At 61.3% G+C, this 18,697-nt stretch overlaps 1 protein-coding gene across 6 annotated transcripts in view; it reads right to left on the bottom strand.

The window, feature by feature from the left end:
* The window catches only part of CABIN1 (calcineurin binding protein 1), a 100,344-nt gene that overhangs the window by 31,194 nt on the left and 50,453 nt on the right, over positions 1–18,697 (bottom strand). For all 6 annotated transcript variants that reach the window (XM_061169923.1, XM_061169928.1, XM_061169926.1 and 3 more), the window contains 3 exons: positions 15,294–15,476; positions 13,779–14,110; positions 6,987–7,100 (listed from right to left, as the gene is read on the bottom strand). In XM_061169923.1, the coding sequence (XP_061025906.1) occupies positions 6,987–7,100; positions 13,779–14,110; positions 15,294–15,476 (629 nt within the window). The remainder of the gene's footprint in view (positions 1–6,986; positions 7,101–13,778; positions 14,111–15,293; positions 15,477–18,697) is intronic.

Raw genomic sequence — 18,697 nt, 5'->3', positions numbered from 1 at the left:
CCCCCGTCCAAGGCCGGGCCAGACCAGGCACAGATGCTCTGGCCTCTCACTACCGCTGTGCTATGCCTCGGGAGCCCCAGCAGGGTGGGCCTGGGGGTCTACACAGAGAGGTGGCCGGGCCCAGCCAGCCAGTCACTCGAGGCCATGTCCACATGGCCCCGCTGCCCAGGGGAGGCCCTGGTCTACACCGTGGCCAGCTACTGACCCCGGCCCCCCATCAACCTGGCATGCGGCCTCACCTCCCAGGGCAGGGCTAGATGCCCGTGCCCCCTGCCCAGGCCACCATCCTCCTCATCGCCAATGGGCCGATCCCAGTGTGGAGCCAGCACTGGCCTTCCGCCCTTCCTCCTCACAGGCACTGCCGGCTGCCACCCGCGGCTTCAGCACCAGAGAGCACAAGGTCAACATCCCTCCTCCAGCATAGACTGGCTGTGGGACCTTGGCCAAGGCACCTCACCTACTGGCGCCTCTGTGAAACGGGACTAATAATCCAGCCACTGCGTGGGTTGGCCTGTGGCCCCTGGATCTTGCTGTCAACCAGCCCAGGGCCTGGCACGAGCCGGTCTAACACCCAGGCGACACTCGCCTCGAGGTGTGGGCAGAGGGACAAGCCGAGGTGGAAGGTGACCGGGTCACAGCCGGGCCCAAGTGGAGGGAAGGTGACGTGGGTGGGACCAAATTCTGAAAAGCTGTCGGTCTGCTGTCAGGCGGGCGCTTCCTCTCCTGGCTGTCTTGGCCCCGGCCCAAGCGGGCGGGCAGACTCCGCTCTGGAGAAGCCATGCCGGGGCACCCGCAGGCCGGAACACCCCACACGGACACGCCGCAGCTTGTTTACTGCCAGGAGGCAGCACAAAGCCCCGCTGCCAGGGGCGGGTGGGTATAATTAACTGGGTGGAGACCAACACCTCTTCCCTGGGTTGAGCCTGCAAAGGCCCTGAACTTGAGGCTGGCGCGCGGGGGCGGTGCCACCGACTCAATCAACGGGTGTATGCAAGTGAGGCAGGGGCTGCCCGCCGGCCCACCAGGCGCTGAGTTGGAAGGGCAGTGGGAAGAGGGGCCGAGTCTGGCCCCGCAACAGGAGGTGGCTGTCCCAGGCACAGACCCCAGGGCCTGGCCAGGGCTGGGCGCCCCCTCGCTAGGGGCTGCTGCTTCCTAGCTGACCTCATCCCAGGGACCTCTGGGCGGGAGGGATTCACATTTACCAGGCACACCTGCCTGCCGGGCACTGTGCTGGGGGTGCATCGGGGGGCAATGGCAATGCTGTTCTAGATGAGGCCCCCATCTACGGATGCCCAGGCGCACTGAGCTCTAGAGGCCAGGCCCTGCCCAGCACCACGGGCTCTCTCCCTGGGGGAAAGGTGCTGGCTGAGGCCTGGCCTACACAGTGGGCCATACCTGGGGCTGGGCCATAGCTGGGGCTCAGAGGCCCCTGGCCTGGGAGGTGGGCCCGTTGCACCTGCCCCTCCCTAACACCGGCATCTGCAACTGGGTGGGGTTGGGGGACCCCCCCAGGTCACACAGCCAACTGGTAGCGAGTCAGAGTAGGATCGGTGAGACGGATTCCTGCCAAGAAGCACAGGGTGCCAGGGGCTTTAGAGACCTTCTCTCCTTCCCCCAGCTCTGGCAGGTAGCTGTCCGGCAGCTGGCTGCCCAACCAGGGGGCCCTTCCTCCCACATCAGGGCCCTCAGTGAGCCATCAGGCTCCAGGGCACAAACACTTAACGAAACAAAGACGACTCCTGATGACTGTATCTCCCATCAGTTTAAGCAACTCGGAGTCGGGACAAACAGAGCCACAGGGTATGTGGTGGCTGCAGAGGAGAGTGCACCGGAGCCCAGGCAAAGGCACAGGCCTGGGCGTGGGAAGGTGCTCCAGTCTCCCTGGTCACCCCACAGGTGGGCCAAAATGAGAGTCTCCTTCGGTTCTGAGTGCCCGGAGAGGCAGGGCAGTGGCCGGCGGGAAGGCACCTGGCCCAGCTCGGCAGAGCCGTCAGGCGTGCGTGGGAGCACTGGGTAAGGAGTGCTTGTCCTGGAGCCCCTGGCACCGGGGAGAAGCAGCCCTCCTGTACCAGTGAAGAACTGAAGCCGCCGATCCACGGGGGAGAGGGCAGGTAGAGGCGCCCCGGGACAGCCAGACAGTGGCGTCTGCAGCAGTGACAAGAAGGAACACAGCTGCATCCACGGGCACTGACGGTCGAGCCAGGACACACAGAAGGGGGCCCAGGTGGTAGGTGGGGACGGCGACATCCACATCTCAGGCTGCCCCACTCGAGCCAGGGCAGGCCCTTCCACCCTCCAGCCAGGTTCCTTCTGGTCCCCAGCACTGCCCTCTTGAAGCACCACCGGATCCGCAGACAAGCCCCAGGGCCTGGAGCAGGCTGACTTCCTGTCCTAAGGGTGAGTTGTGTGATTGGCCAAGAGTGTGCCGAGGGCTCCTGTCCACCTGTCATGACCATCCTGCCAATGAGCAACCCCATGCCCTGTGTGGGCTGAGTAAGGGGTGAGTGGCTGGGAGCCAAACCCGCTGGGGCCTAAAGTCTGTGCTTTTCTCAGTGACGATGCGGCCCTGGGACCTGCCCTGGGGGCCGCCAGCCACCGCCAGCCGGGCTGCTTTCCTGAGCCGAGGGCGGACCTCTTCATGGGGCGGGAGCGGCCGTGGAAGAGGCCCCGCAGGCCAGCACTCCCCCTCCACTCCCTCAAACTCAGGCCACAGCCGCGGACGCCTGCACAGCCTGGGAAGCAGGAACAGTGCCGGCCAGGCCCTCGCTCCCTTTGCTTCTTTCACGGTGGCTGGAAACTGGGTTGAAACAAGAAAAAAAACCCTGCTTGCTAAAATCAGCAAACATTTTGGGGAAGGAGGGAGAGCCATCTCTGGCTTGGTTACTATGGGAACGTTTCCGAATCAACTACCAGCGGGAGACAAGTTTGCCCTGGACAGAGCAGCCCGGCTCCAGCCCCCACGGGCCCCCCACCCAGGGGCGCACACACCTGCCCAGGAAGCCGTGGAACCTTGCAGGCACTCAGAGACAAGCCTGTGGCCTCTGCTTTCCTGGTCTCCTCTGCCCAGGGACGGACAGCCCCTCTCTGCAGCCCCCTCAGGGCTGGCACTGGCTCAGGAGGGCTCCCACGCCCAGGCCCAGCCCCACTTCGCTGCCTCCCACCCAGGCCTCTGTGTCCTCCCTGGGGTCCCAGCTCCCTGCACGGTTGTCCTGAGGAGGCACCGCTGAGTCATGTGGCCACACGCCTTCTGCCCGTCCCTCCCCAGGGCCCAGGCCAAGCCGTGCCAGGGCGGGGAGGGCCGCAGGACTTCAACCAGCAATGTCCAACAACTCCTGGCTCTGTTCTGGCAAAGCCCAGACCGTTCTGCCTGTCGGGAGAGGGCAGGGTGTGGGGCCCTTGGGTGGGGCTGCGGCCACCCCAGACTCAAGCCCGGGGCCAGGATCCAGCCTGCCCGGCACATGGCCCACAGACGGGATTTTCCACGGCAGAGAAGGGGTGGGTGGGAGCCAGTGCCTCAGTCAAGTCGTTGGGGCAGGGGGGTGATGGAGATGCGCCAAGTTCGTTGCTCTCCCTCAGATGCTCGTCCCACCGCATGGCTGGGCCGCTATGCGCCAGGCCTCTGCCGCAGGGCCCAGGCCTCCGGTCCCCTGTGCACCCAGCCCTCTGCCCGGCCCCTCATGCTCCCCGAGAAGCCCCGGCCGGCACAGCCTCAGCCCCGGCCTCCCTCTGGCACCCTCCCTGGCCAAGCAGCACCCACTACCCGTGGGAGCCCTGCCTCCAGCCAACCGGACTCCTTGAGGGTCCCGCTCTCTCCCTGTGCCCCACAGCACGCTACAGAGGCCCACACGACCGGGCAAGCACGAAGGGGCAAGCCCGCGAGTGTCCCGCGGCAGGGCCCACGGCAGCCGGCGCTGGCCGTACCAGGAGGACATGCTTGGAGACGGGCTGTCAGGGAGATGGTCCACAGACCCGCAGCGAGCGCCTCCTCGGGACCCAGAGGACACACAGCCACGGGCGGCCTGCACCCCTTACAGGGAATGTCCCCAAGACTTAGTGTCGGCGAAAAAGCCCAAGTTACCAAAAAGCACCCCCCCATACACATATACACACAGGCATATTTTTTAAAGCAGAATGACAAACTTGTCTGATGTGGTACACGTACACTTGAGAAAAGGGAGTAGCCGGCCGCTCACAGAGGTACCTCTAAGGAGGGCAGGATGCCTGGGGTGGGAGACCAGGGGTGTGGGCTCTGCTGTGCGTCTCAACGGTTTGCAATGACGATGTGGCCCAATGACAATGCGGCTCACATGATTTTCAGAAATCGCCAGTAAAAAGTTAAGAGGCAGGTCTCCTAGCCCAGGCCCTGAGGATGAGGGCGCCGCCCAGGGTGGTAGGGGCTTGGATGGCCCTGCCCTTGCCTCCCCACACCTGCTCACAGGGCCAGTCCCTGCCCCGCCCCCGCCCCTGCCCCAGGCCTGGGCAGTAACCCCAGCGCTGGAAGGGAGAAGAGCCAGCCTGCTCGTCCTGACCCCCAGCCCAGCTGTCAGCCCAGCCCATTGGCTAGGGCAGCAGTCAGCCGAGGGCTGCCCTAAACACTCCTCGTAAACAAGGCAGGAGGCATCCCTCCTGCTAAGATCTGTCCCACAAACGCATGCAGGGCCAGCGCTCCCTGAGGCGCTGGGAGCCAGCCGCAGCTGAAGACACGTCCACCCCGAGGGTCCAGCCGCAGCAATGGCAAGGCCAGAGTGGGTGGTTCAGCAGGGGCCGTGCTGTCACCAGCCAGCCGGAGTACCTGTCCCTCGGGTGCTGCATAAAAGGGGGTGCCAGCACCTGCCTGCCCTCTGCCCAGAGGTTAACCTTTCACTGCGATGCACAGAGAAACAAAAGCTGACCCAGAAGAGGCAAAACCGTGCAAAACGTCCCGTTCAGCCTGTGGGGCTCATTTCTGGAAGGCTCTGGAAACCACGGGAGGAGCTGCGGGAAGCAGGCATCTGAGGGGCTGGCCTCCTAAACTCTGCTGTTAGGAAGGCTGGTGCCTGACCCGGAAGGAAGAAAGGGGGGTTGGGTCCCTTCTTGCAACATTACTGCACAGCCTTTAAGGGCAAAGCACCACCGGTGGGGGCGGGGCGGAGGGAAACTTTCCCCGAGCACCGACCACGCACCAGCTCCCAAGTAAGGCCACTTCCCCTTATCTAACTGGGTCTTCAGTCACTCTTCAGGCCCACGTGTAAGGAGAGCAAGCAGGAGTTCAGGGGAACCAAGCCACCTGCCTGGCTCTCACTCTGGTTCAGCAACTGCAGAAGAAAGTTTTGCAGAACACTGAAGAAGGGCCCCTTTCATTAATATAGAAACAGTTCTTGTAAATCAATAACAAAAGGACCAATAATCCAATAGGAAAATGAACATGAGTAGAAACTACACAGAAAAAATTAAAACTGCTTACATGAAATCACAGTCCCACTCACAAAGAACACAAGTGTTTTTCACCCACTGAAAAGCAAACATGAAACCATTCAGTAATACAGAAAGTCAGTAAATCCAGGGTTGGGGAGGAGCTGCATCGGAGGGTAGCATCTGCTAGAACTTCAAGGCCCCACAAACTCCTTGCCCCGGGAATTGTCTCTCAGAGTGTATTCTAGGAGTGGACCCCCCACGCGTGTGCAAAAACGTATACACCAGCATTGTCTGCAACAGTGGAAGACTGGAAACAACCTAAATGCCCATCAATAGGGGTGGTTAGTAAACCTTGGACATCCACATGGGAGGACCAGGCGGCTATTAAAAAGAACAGCAAGTTCAAAAACACCCTCTAAGACACACGCTTAAGTGAAGAAAAACCAGGGGCAGGAGCACGTGCACTTTGCCCTTGTGTGCGTCTCCGGGCGCGGGCTCCAAAGCGGGCAGGACGAGGGACGGTGGCTGTGGCCTGGGCATCTGGGTGGGAGGGAGCATCTCTTTCACAGCAAACCCCTTGGTACCATGCAGATTGATTACGGGTTACATCTACCACTTGTCTATAAAATACCCATAGGGAGAGGGCTGGCAGGAGCAGGGCTCCCAGGCTCGGAGCCCCTGCCCAGCCCCTGCTCAAGCCTGGGAGAGGAGAAAAGCCATGAATCCAGACACCCACCACCCGGCCAGCTCTCAGCAGGGACCTCACTCTGCCCATATGGCTCAAGAACCAGCCTCTGCCACATCCCTCCAGACCCCCCAAGACCTGCCCCCCTCGGCTCCTGTCCAGGCCAATCCTGCCCTTCGGTTTCTCTAGGTGTGACGGGGAAGCAAGGAAAATACAGAAGAAACCAAAGCTCAGAGGATCCATGTGACCTGCCAAAGCCACCCAGCTGAGGACAGGTGAGGAGGATGGGTGAGGACCCGTAGGTGGAGCAGAGTGAGGGGCCGGTGGTCTCTGTGCAGGGCAGAGCAAATGCGGGAGGCCCAGGCCAGGCGGGTTGGCAAGGAGGGGCAGATGTGGGCTCTACGGGGCCTCGGGGGTGGGCCATGTCTTTCCTGAGGGTGGGTCTCTACCTCGCATGGAACATCAGAGCTGGAAGGGCACTGAAGACCCAGCACTGGCCACACTCGTTTTTTTTCAGCAGCAGACCAGCCTCCAATCAGAATCTCCAGGTGCCCAGGACCCCAAAGGGGCACGTGGGGCTGCTTCAGGGGAAGCAGGGCACGGGCCTGGAGCCCCTCTCACCACTGCCCACCGCGGCCCCAGAAAACCACCGAGCTCGTCGAGGCCTCTCCCCACAGCTGGCAAACCGGTGCCCGGAGGGGGCAGCGACCTGCCAGAAGTCGTTCGGCAAGCAGGGCCTCACTCCCGAGTCTGGCGCACTCTCAACTGTGCCACCCAGCCTGCCCTCTGAGGCTGCTGCCATCCTGCGTCCTGGGAACGCCCACGCCGGGGTCCATTCCCACACCTTCCTTCCGTGAAAAGCGCTGGCAGCCAGCAGCCACGGAAATCAACAAGGCAAACTACTCACGTTGAAGAAATTGGTCTTGTTCCTCTCGCAGAAGAGCCCCTGTGCCGGCATGTGCTGCAGCTGTTGCCACGGGATACCGCTACCTAGCAACACGTCACGGGCCCACTGGAGGTTCTGGGGAAGCAAGAAGTAGGTTGGAAGTGAGTGTGTGGGCAACTCTGGGCGCCCACGGGGAAGGGAGGCGGTCCCCTCCTTCCAGGCTGCGTGGGCAAAGCAGCAGCTCCTGCAGACATCCATCCCGCAGCGCCCGGCGGCCCCGGCTGCCGGCTTTGATCATCTGGCTGTGGGGTGCATTTCAGGAACTGGTTTCCTGCCTAATACAGCTGACCTAGGAGACCGTGGCCTCCGACTGCCTGAGGAGGGCACAGACAGTGACGCCTCACCCTGACAACTTCGCAAGCTGATGCACGGACCCAGCACCCCACCTTCTGCCAGGGGATGCCCCCACCGGCCCAAACAGTCAAGCCTGACTTGTCAGGCCGTTGGCTGCTGCCGTGAGCCTGGGAGAGCTGGGGCTCTGCAGGATGCCGGGGATGCGTGCTTGTTGGGGCGGGGGTGGGGGTGGCTCTGTCCAGTGCTCAGGCTGCTGCTCTCTGGGCAGTGGTGCCTCTTGGTGGAACCCAGGGCAGGGTGAGAAGCCAGGCCTTCTCTGGGGCCTTCTCATGGACTGGACAGCAGGCCTTCCCAGCAGAGCACAGACAATGTGGGCCCAACTGCGGGCCTATCAGCCTCCCCCAGACTCGGCAGTCAGCAGGCCCCGGGCAGCCCCCAGGTGGGCCAGACGGAACTGACCAACGGCTCAGGAGACCTTATCAGGTTCACATCCGAGGCCCTGGATGGAGCTGACGGGGACAAGGAGACCCGTGGGGAACGGACAGGCACCAGGCCGGCGGGGGCACCTGACCCGCCCGCATACCTGCAGCTTCGCAGTGGGGTGGGGCGACGTGTGCCACCCAGGCAGAGCACGTCACTGTGACCCTCACCACGTGGAACTGCCAAGGAGAGTGGCCTCCAGCGCTGCCTGAGGTCCAGAGCCAGTAAGGGCGGGGCAGAGCCTGCATTTGGCCCAGGCCGGGACCCCAAGGCCGGGATCTTCCCTGGGCCCCGCGGGGGTGGGGTGGGGTGGGGTTCATGTCGCAGACCTGCCTCGGCCTCTGCCTTGTGCTCGGCACCGCGCTCCCCCAGGGACGCAGGCGGCCCCCTCTCAGGCCTCATGTGACCTGGCCCCACTCACCGGGCTGGAGCCCCTCACCAGCTTAAGGGCAGGGGTCCTGGTGAGGGGCTCTCCTCTGCTTGAAGGCGCCCCTCCCTCAGAGCAGGCCCGGCCCATCCCCCCTTCTGACCTCCAAACCCACGTGCCGCCCCACTCACCCCCACAGCCCTCAAACAGCCTCATCCACCGCCCCGCTGTCATGTCAGCCCCGAGGGCAGGGACAGACTGACCTCTTCACTGATGGCTCCTCAGGGTCTAGATCAGTAGGGGGTCCATAGAAAGGGTGGGACAGATATTTGGGGAAAGAATCAAAGGAAGGGGACTTCCTTAGTGGCGCAGTGGTTAAGAATCCACCTGCCAATGCAGGGGACACGGGTTTGATCCCTGGTCCAGGAAGATCCCACATGCCGTGGAGCAACTAAGCCAATGCGCCGCAACTACTGAACCTGCGCTCTAGAGCCCGGGAGCCATAACTACTGAGCCCGTGTGCCACAACTACTGAAGCCTGCACGCCTAGAGCCCGTGCTCCACAACAAGGGAAGCCACCGCAATGAGAAGCCCGCGCACTGCAATGAAGAGTAGCCCCCACTAGCTGCAACTAGAGAAAGCCCGCGCGCAGCAACTAAGACCTGCCGCAGCCAAAAAAAAAAAAAAGAATCAAAGGAAGATGGGCAGAGTTTGAGCTTGAAGGAAATGCAGCCCATCAAGCCGAGGGGACAGGCTAAGGCCCAGAGGCAAGAAGGAGACTGAAACACACACTGGGGAGGGGGGAGCCCAGGGCACTGGAGGGGGCAGAGCAGCCGCCCACCCAGGGCTCAGCACACCGGGGAGCCCAGGAAAGGACTGCTTGAGCACTCAGGAGCCGGGGAGGCCAGAGCATGAGGTTGTTCTGTGGAAAACACCCCCGCTGGTCCCCCGGACAGGCATTCAGAGGCCCGGTCTGCTCGCAGAGCTACACGCAGGTGCGGGGTGGTGCACATGGATCTTTGTGGAAGTGCCTGGCAGCCTCGGAGAGCCAGACCGCCTCTCTGGGCCTCCACTGCCCACTTGGAGGGTGGCGGTGGCCATCAGGCCACACCTAGCGTCAATTGGAGAACCCCAGGAATGAAGACAGGAAAGCAACTGTGTACACACACGGCGCCTCGGGGAGAGCTCCCTGCCCTTCCCACACCTTCTCCCAGGAGCTGGCCCTGCCACCGCCCCTGTTCCGCCCTCCCACTGCTGAGCGCTAAAGGGAGGCAGCACTGGGAGGTAGGAGGCTGGGGTGGGGGTGAGGCCAGAGAGATTCTTTCCCAAGTTCCCTCCCTGAGGGGTTGCCAAGGGTTGGCCACCAAAGCGCAAACACTCCAGGGGCACTGTGGCTGACCCCGGCCTGCACTGCCCACCCGGCCCAGGCCCCTGTCTCCTTCATTAACGGCTCTTCAGATCAGCGGTTGGATGGTGCCATTGAGACCTGGCGGGCTCCCACGGCCACCCCACTGGCTCTCCCCACAGCCGCCCGAGTCTCATACATGGCCACACACGTCCCCCCTCCCCCCAGCCTTGCGACGCTTTAACCTCACTCAGAATGACGCCCCACAACTCCTCCCCACCTAACCGGCCCTCCTGAGCTCTGCCGCCTCCTGGCCCTCCCCTCCTGCCTGGCTAATCACACGGGCTGCGGGCTGAGCCCCATCCAGGGCATGCGTGTCGGCTGTGTGTCCACCTGGAGGCCTCTCCCCGATAGCTCCTCGCTGTGCCCTCGCCTGTCGGGTCTTTGCTTAGAGAGGCCTCCTGGGCGCCCTGCCCAAACGGCCACACTCCTGCGCCCATTCCTACCCACTTCCTCTCGCCCCACTCTCCTCCCCCGGGAGCCTGTTGCGGAATGCGTGAGCGCCCTGGAGGGCACGCCAAGCACAGGCACTCCTGCCATGTGGTGGCCGTGGGACGACGTGGTGATGGGTTCACCCCTCTTTCCAAACGTGAACAACAGTATCTGTGATGCACACGGCCGGCAGAGGGCTTGACCTAGTCAAACCGATGGGCTCCACACCATGGAGAGAAGCCCATCTGTCTCGCTGACTCTGGCCCCAAAGGCACAGCACTCTTCACACCACATGGCACAGACTTTGAAGTGCATAACCAAGGTTCCTAAGCTGAGAAAAACATCGAGTTCTCACTTTATAAACCACACAAGTAAAGCCTGACAAGAACCTGGCTGGGGTCTGTGTGGAGAGGCTGGGGGGTGGGGGGCATTTTATGTGCCCAGAGGGGAGCAGGGCTGCAGGCAGGTGGGCAGCTCTGTGCTGTGGCCACCTGCCCTTGTGATGCCAGGTCCTGGCCCCGATCACTCACACGCGCCTATAGAAGGGCACACAGCCTGTGCAGGAGGGTCAGTCCCTTCACACCTGCCCACTCCTCAGAGGCTCTGAGGGTCCCACACATGAGCCGGTGGCCCAGTGGGTAGAGGACCACCCAGAGCAGAGCACAAGCTGACAATGAATCGGCCAGGGCTTCCCCAGAGATCTCGTGGTGGGCACGGCTCTGCCAACCCTCCTGGAGGGGGCAGCCCTAACCAAACAAGTCCTAAACAGACACAGGCCTGGGCCCTAGCCCACTGCAGCAGGGTGAAGGGGCATCTCAGGTCACTTGGATCTACATTTCCCTGATGGGTTACGGTGTGGAGCATCTTTTCTTGTGCTTATGGGCTGTTTGTATGTCTTCTTTGGAGAAATGTCTGTTCAGACCCTTCGCCCATTTTTATTTATTTATTTAAATTTATTTATTTATTTATTTTTGGCTGTGTTAGGTCTTCATTGCTGTGCGCGGGCTTCTCTAGTTGCGGCGAGCGGGGGCTACTCTTCGTTGCAGAGCACGGGCTCTAGGCGCACGAACTTCAGTGGTTGTGGCACGTGGACTCAGCAGTTGTGGCTCACAGGCTCTGGAACGCAAGCTCAGTAGTTGTGGCGCACAGGCTTAGTTGCTCTGCGGCATGTGGGATCTTCCCAGACCAGGGATCGAACCCGTGTCCCCTGCATTGGCTGGTGGATTCTTAACCACTGCGCCACCAGGGAAGTCCCGCCCACTTTTAAATTGGGTTGCCTTTTAATTAACAAGTTATAAGACTTCTTTATATATTCTAGATACAAGTCCCTTATCAGATATGTGACTTGCAAATATTTCTCCCATTCTGTGGATCATCTTTTCACTTTGATAGTGTCCTTAGAAGCACAAAGGACCCACCGGGGCCTCTCTGCTCCAGGCAGCCACCGAGCCACGAGATGGCAACGGGGAGATGCCACTGCCAAGCCCACAGGCGGATTTGATGAAGAAACAGGCTGCTGTTAAGGCCACACGGCAGGAAGCGTTTGCTACCCAACAGCTGCGTGGGAAGTGGTCGCTGCTGCTCAGTGACTGATTCTGCTGAGAGCTCTGGCCACGCCCCCAGGACTGCGGGCTGCCTCGACAGGTTCCCGCGCTCAGCCCTCGAGGCAGTGAGGCGTTCACAAACTGCTCCGCAAAGCCTCTGGATGAAGCAAATGGCAGCCCACGGAGCCCCCTGGGCGCGGCCAGACCCGGGTGCACATTGGGGGCCCTCCATGGCCGATGCAGGAGAAAGGGGGGCTCACGCATCGAGACAGCGCTCCCTCTGGGAGAACCACGCAGTGAATCTGGGCACACAGTGACCGAGGAGATGCAGAAACAGGGTGTGATGCCCGAGGAGCAGACAACCTGGGCAGCCTCGTCTCCTCCACCCGGTCCAGCCACACCACCCCATCCCATGGCCGCCACAGACCATCACAGGGGACCCAGATGACCTGGGGGAATTCGAGGAAAGAGCAAACGGCCAACTGTGAGCATGGACACACTCACGACGTTGGGGGGCAGTGGAGTGACAGGGCCTGGGCTCCCAGAGCCAGGCTCCCTGACTTCAAGCAGAGGACACGACCCCCGATGGTCAACGGTGTGAGTGCTCAAGAGCTGAGAGAAGAGACACACGCAGCGTACTCTCTGTTATACTGGCAAAACTATGAATAGCCCCCCTCCAATTTTTCTTTAATTTTGACATAAATACTGTTTTTCACTTTTAAAAAGCCCACTCAGCAAGGGAACAGGTTGTGGAGCCCTTTATGGGCACAGCTCCTGTGCTCAGATTAAAGCCATTTAAAGGGGAGGCGGGTGTGGGCGCCACAGGCCTCCGTGGGGCCCACATCGCAGCCCAGCTCTCCCTCGCCCAACCCTGTGACTTCCGCCACCCTTCCCTAAGAGGCGTCTTGCACCCTACATCCCGCCTCAGCAACTGCTTCTGGAGAAGGGGAGCATCAGCCACAGGGCCCCCACAGACTGTTCGAGTGGGAGTTTTATTAAAATCCAGGTCTGCCTGGGTCTAGAAGGCCTGGGCACCGGAGGTCAGGTGCACTGCTGAGTGCAGGCCAGGCAGCGATGGGCGGCTGGGAAAGCCTGACGCCCTGCAGCTGAGACGGAGCCCCTGCCGAGGTCCCCCCACCAGGCCTGCCAACTGCTCTACCTGCTCTGCTCCACCTGCTCTGCTCCATGAAAACCAACCAAGCCACGTGAGCGCACCAGCCGGTCCCCACAGAACCCCATCCAGGACCTTCCCGTCACAGCCAGCGCCAGGGTCCATCTCAGGTCAACTGCCCTCCCTAGTTCTTCAAACGTCCCACAGAGAAGCCAGCCAGGGGCCAGCAGCTTCTGGCTGCTGAGCTCAGGTCTTACTGAGCAGACAAAAGCAGAGACCACAGCCTGACCCCCGAGGCCGCCCCACCAACCGCTCACCTGTCTGGGCACTGCCCTCCCCTCCCCTCCCCTCCAGCCACCATGTCCCCACTGGACCCGCAGCCACCCTAGGGGTCTCAGCATAAGGGTACCTTCCCAGAGAGCAGCGGCACCCCAGCCTGTGTGCACCCCACTGTCTTCCCTGTAGGGTTTGTCATGATGGGACTTGCTTTATCTTCTCATTTGCATATTTTTGATCTCCCCCCCCCCCCCCAGCCCCAACGTAGCTCTGTGGGAGCTGTCTCCCAGTGCCTCCGGGGCAAGTGTGGTGAGTGAAAGAACGCAGATAGGCCCCACTCCCCCCACAAACGCTAAGCACCAGCAGGAGAGGCCTGGCTGGGAAGCGCTGGGAGCCCCTACATCATCTGCCCTCCAAGCTGGAGGAGGCTGCCAGCGCCAAAGCCCACGCGCGGAGCCGGTTTCAAAGGCCGGCAGCTGCGTGGAGAGGTGAGCCCAGGGCAGGCTGACGGCCAGGAGGTCCACGCAAGATGCAGCCTGGGGGACCGGGGGCGGGGGCGGTGGGGGGGCTCTAAGGCCACAGGGGAGGGAGCCGGCAGCAAGGCCCTCACAGGGAGGAACTGACGAGCCTGTCAGCCCCCGTCCCTCACCCCAAAGCCAGAATCTGAGCATGTGGTCCTGCTGGGGGAGCAGCCCCATGCCTGCCCCTGTCACCTGTCACCTGGAAGGCTGAACCCCTCCAGCCCGCCTGCCTCTTGGCCCTCTGCCCATCCCTCCCGCCACTGCCGCCAGAAACCTCTACCAGCTCCGATGTGTCAACCCCTCTCCCTCAGCCTCGTGCTCACCTGGTGGGTCTTGCTGTAGGTGTAGAGGAAGGCCAGGCGGTAGAGGCTCTTGTAGTGCTGGGGGAAGCGGCTGAGGCACAGGTGGAGCGAGGCGATGCACTGCTCTGTGAGGAACTGGCGCTGCTCCTCCGCGCCGGCCGGCAGCCCCTGGGGGAAGGCAGCTGGCTCCCCCAGTGGGTCCCCTCTCTTCCTCCCATCCCACGGGGCAGGCACAGAAGTTGGGGGCTTGGCAGGGGTGCCAGCGGAGGCCGGGGGGTCGGCAGCAGGCTTCTGGCTGCCTTGCTCTGTGGCCCGGAAGCCTTCCGTGCTCTCCGAGGACTCCTCGGCTTTTCCTGAATTGAGAACAAGGAAAAGAAAGTCACCTCGGCTTTAGGCCCTCTCCCCGTGGCAGTCCACCACCAGCGACAGGGGCACCTTGGTGAGCGATCAGCATAGCTGGGTCCACACTCTTGCTGGATGGGAGCTGGACCCAGGCGACTCAGGGGCAGGAGGCGCGGGCTCTCGCTGCCTCTGCACCCCGAGCCCCCAGTTGAGGTCTCCGTGGCCTCCAGTCTCCTCCCTGATGAAACAGGATATCTCAGCTGGCACGCAGCTGAGAGGGGGGCTCCAAGCTGGGCTCAGGGTGCCCCTGTGGGTGGTGGCACAGGGCTGCCCACCTCCAGGCCATGCACGTGAATGGGGAAGCAGCCCGAAGAGGGCAGGCGTGGCCACCACCACCACCGAGGGCAGCACCGGCTCCACGCTCAGCGCCCCCAGCCCGCCCGCCCCTCCAGCCCACCGGAGAGGCAGCGTGGGGTAGTGGATAAGGGTGCAGACTGACTCTCTCTGGACCTCAGGTTCTTCTCCAGTAAAAGGGAACAGCCAGTGCTTTTCCCTGGGGAGGCTGGGAGGCCTGGCTGCTGTTGTTGCTACTGTTCACCAAGTGGCTGTGTGCCCCGGCCCGGCCAGAGTGGGAAAGCTTTCAGAATCCACGGCCGGCTGCCCAGCCACGGCCTCAGCACAGTGCCAGGGCCGCCGGCCTGCCTGCAACCTCCCAGCAAGCCCGGGAGTGGGCTCTGCCCACTGACTTCCACAGCGGGGCCTGGGGGCCCCACAGGAGCTAGGCAGACTTCAGGGTCAGATCAGGGCCCGCCCCAAGAAAGGAGGGGTTCAGGCTAAAAAGAAAGCACATTTGTGACATATAGTACCCAAAGGCTTTTTGGCTCTCCCACACGGGGCCACAGTGGGGTCCTAACAACAAGGACAGTGTCACCAGCGCCCACCGCATACCAGGCGCTTGCGTGCACCTGCCTGAGACGCCGCGTTTGACCCCACAACCCAGGAGCGGGCCTGGGATCACACCCATCCTACACGGGAAACAGCGGGGCCCAGGGAGGTGAGTGGCTCAGCCAACCGAGGTCCCCGGGCAGCAGCGGAGGCGCGAGGGCAGAGGCCAGGACGCACGTTGTCCAGCGCTGCCCAGGCTCCCAGGACACCCCAGCAGTCCTGCCCACACGCTGAGTCAGGTCTCCGTACCTCTCTCCTCTGCGGCCCCCTGAAGGTCTTTCCCGGGCGGTCCTACTTGGGAACTGGGAGCGGGCGGCCTCTTCTCTGTGTAGGGCTTCTGGGAACCCTCCAGGGAGCTGGCAGGCTCACTGAAGAGGTCCTGCGTCGAGCTGGAGTCCGAGAGCGCCACGGCCGTGCTCTCCTGGCTGCGCTCTGGGGAGAGGACAGAGGCGGCAGTGTGAACCCTGGCACCTGGGGAACAGAGGGGCCTCCCACGGAGCCTCTCAGCCAGAGGCCTGGCCACTGCCCCGTGCACAGCCACTCTGACACTGCCTGGCCCGCCTGTCCTGGAGGGCACCGAGCCACTCACCAGAGGCACCAATTTCCTGGGGTTTCCCCCAAGAGCGGTGTTCTGGTAAGTGTTTGACAATTGACTCTCAGGAGGGGAAAGCCTTCGTTTGTAGCATTTACTGATTTCTGTGGTGTAAATACTCCCACCATGGCCAATTTCGAGCTACCAACGTGATGTATCTGAATGCAGGGTTGGGAAGAGACGCACAGTAGTGATTATACACCACCGCACAGTATTCCTACCACAACAGGCACACGTAACTGCGATGGGGAAGAACTCAGCCAACACTTTTACCCAGTCTCCAAAGGCCACGTGTGGTGGGTCTGCAGTGACAGTACAGATCACTGGGACTTGCAGACCCCAGGTTGGGGGCGCCCCCTGGGTACCTCTCCACGGCCTCCCAGCTGCTCCTGAGGAAGATGGGGGTGGGGCAGGAGAGATTGGGGGACATCTTCCCAGGGCGCAGGCTGCTGTGGGAAGGGTGTAAAGCCCTGGCTGGACCTTTCTCCCCAACAGAGCAAGCCAAAGCCAACAGGGGAGGGGCAGCAAGCCCAGTGATAGCCCTGTCGCCTCCAGGGCACAGGTGAAGTCCCACAGGAAACACCTGCAGGGAATCGCCCAGGGCCTGAACACTCCCACCAAGACACAGGGACCCGGCCGGCCAGGTCTGAGGCTGCACCCAGACAACAGAGGACCAGCCAAGCCCCCAGCCCGGGCTGGCAGGCACGGACTCACAGCCAAGCACTCTGCCGCAGGAAGAGGGGCGAGGACATGGAGAGACCCACCTGAGGGGCACACAGAGGGCCTGAAGCAAACAGAAGGTGGAAACAGACGCTGAGAAAACCTTCCAGCAAACCACCCCACCCTGAGCACAAGGCAGCATTGGGGGAACTGGAGGCCACCAGTTTGCATAGGGGTAGGGTGCACCAAGGGAACCACAGCAACAGCAAGACCCAACCCTGCTCAGCTTCCACCTCGTCAGCCTCACTTCCCCACCTGACGCCTGGGAGCTTAAGAGTGAAGCCCATTCCAGGCATGAATATAGTTATTTCAATCTCTTCTGTCCTACACACGCTATCTCAAGTTCAATATAAAAAGTATAAGACACACACACACGCAAAAGCAGAAAAGAACATTGTCAAGAGACAAAAAGATCAACAGAACTGGGCTCAGAGGTGACCCTCCCCTCTCTTTTTTGTATTTACTTTCTCTAAACTATTACTAACTCCTGATGAAAGCGAAACCAGCAGCCATGCATCGTGGACTGGCAGCACGTGTAAGAATGAAATGAACGAGAGCAGCAGCCTGAGGGAAGGGAGGTTCACGCTGCACGTGAAGCAGGATCACATCCTCCAAGGGCAGACTGTGATCACCTGAAGATGTATTTTCTTAACCCTAATGCAGGCACTACATTATTTTAAAAAAAGAATTATAAATAAACCAATAGTAGAGATAAAAGGCAACCATTAAAAAATAGCACTTAGTTTTTGTCTTGAACTTTGTGTACTTGAAGGTGAAGCTCACTAGTCACGTGACCTTGAATAAGTAAGGCCCTTTCCCCACCTCTGAGTTGCAGCCACGTATCATCTCAGGGGAGCTGGTGCCATGGGGGCTTCTGGGGTCTGGCCCTCAACTCTTGCTCAGCTGCTGGAGAGCCTGGATGCTCAGTAGGCAGTGCCCTGGGGCCACCAGCAGGACAGCATGAGCTGCTTAGCAGGTAAACTCACAACAGAATGGGAAACTGTTCTAAAGTTGAGAGCCTGGACTCTGGGAGACCCCAGCCGCCTGAGTCCAGGTCCTGCTCTGTCACTTACTGGGTCGGACAGCCTAGGCGGTTGCCATAATTTCTTCACACTTGTTTCCCGACGTGTAGAACTGTCATAATACATGTGCCCACTTCATGGGATTGTTATGAGGATTAAAGTGCCTGATACACTGTGAATGTTCACGAAATGTCAGCTCAACTATCACCAGTATGACCTCAGAGAACCCGGACCATCTCATCTCTAATGTCTCAGACGTGACACACAAGGGTTTAGTCCTAAAGGCCACAATGGACACAGGGCCTGTCTACAGGGTGCTGACCACTCCTTACACTGACCAGGCAGCACCGTCCCAGGTGGGCCGGGCAGCACACAGGACACCAAGAATCAGGCCTGTGCTTCCAATGGCAGCTCTGCGCTCCACCTCTCCACCCACGTCTGACTGCTGACCAGGCTTTGGGGACAGTGACCTTTCAGGCAGCTCCATAGCTGCCTCTGCATGTCCACTGCCCGGTAAGTGCAGGGCATCAGCATCTCACTTCGTGGGGGCAGGGACCTGCTCGGCGAGGGGCTCTCCCCTGACTGCAAGGCAGACCCCAAGCTCCATAAGCCCCAAATGGGGGTGACAGGCAGTGTGAAGGCATCGCTTCTCCAGGGCTGGCAGCCGACCCTCTGGGCTCCGGGAGCCCCAGACCTGCACTCCAATCCCAGAGCTGCCACTTGGGCTGCTGGAGGCCTCCATGTCATGGTCTTTAACATGTTTGTCACTGCCCGCCCCCCCCCCCACCGCCTCTGCCCCCGACACACACACAGGATTGCCGCAGGGCCTGCTTGGTTCCTGGCACACTGGAGTGACGCCCACCAATCCACCCGGCCCTCAGCCCCTTCCAGGGCGCTTTTTTAGAACCTGTCCACACAGAACCTGCTCACACTAATACATACGTGAGGCAGGGTTATAAATATGTCACTCTTACTGTTAATCACCGGAGAGGTTCACTTCCACGCCCCTGGGCCGCCGCAGCCCTTCCTCTGAACCTTAGAGGGACGTGCATCTGTCGACCTGCTTTCTCAGCCCGGGCACCCCCACCACCACCTCCAGGGGGACCCACAGCCAGGGCAAGCGAACAGAGCTGGGGGCGCAGAGGGAAAGGGGCCCGGCCTGGTGACACAAGCCCCTGTCCCACTGGGGCTTTCTTTATGTGGGTTTGACTCAGTTTACATCCCTTGAACATTTTCAGGATTTCCAGGCCAGCCTGAAAGAGCTCTTTGGTTACAAGACGCACATTCCCTGCTGTGTTTTCTCCATTTGCTCTGGCAGA

Source organism: Eubalaena glacialis, chromosome 15, assembly GCF_028564815.1.
Source record: "Eubalaena glacialis isolate mEubGla1 chromosome 15, mEubGla1.1.hap2.+ XY, whole genome shotgun sequence".
Lineage (NCBI taxonomy): Eukaryota > Metazoa > Chordata > Mammalia > Artiodactyla > Balaenidae > Eubalaena > Eubalaena glacialis.
The sequence above is the reverse complement of the archived record's forward strand: the minus strand, read 5'-3'. Positions and strand labels throughout refer to the sequence as shown.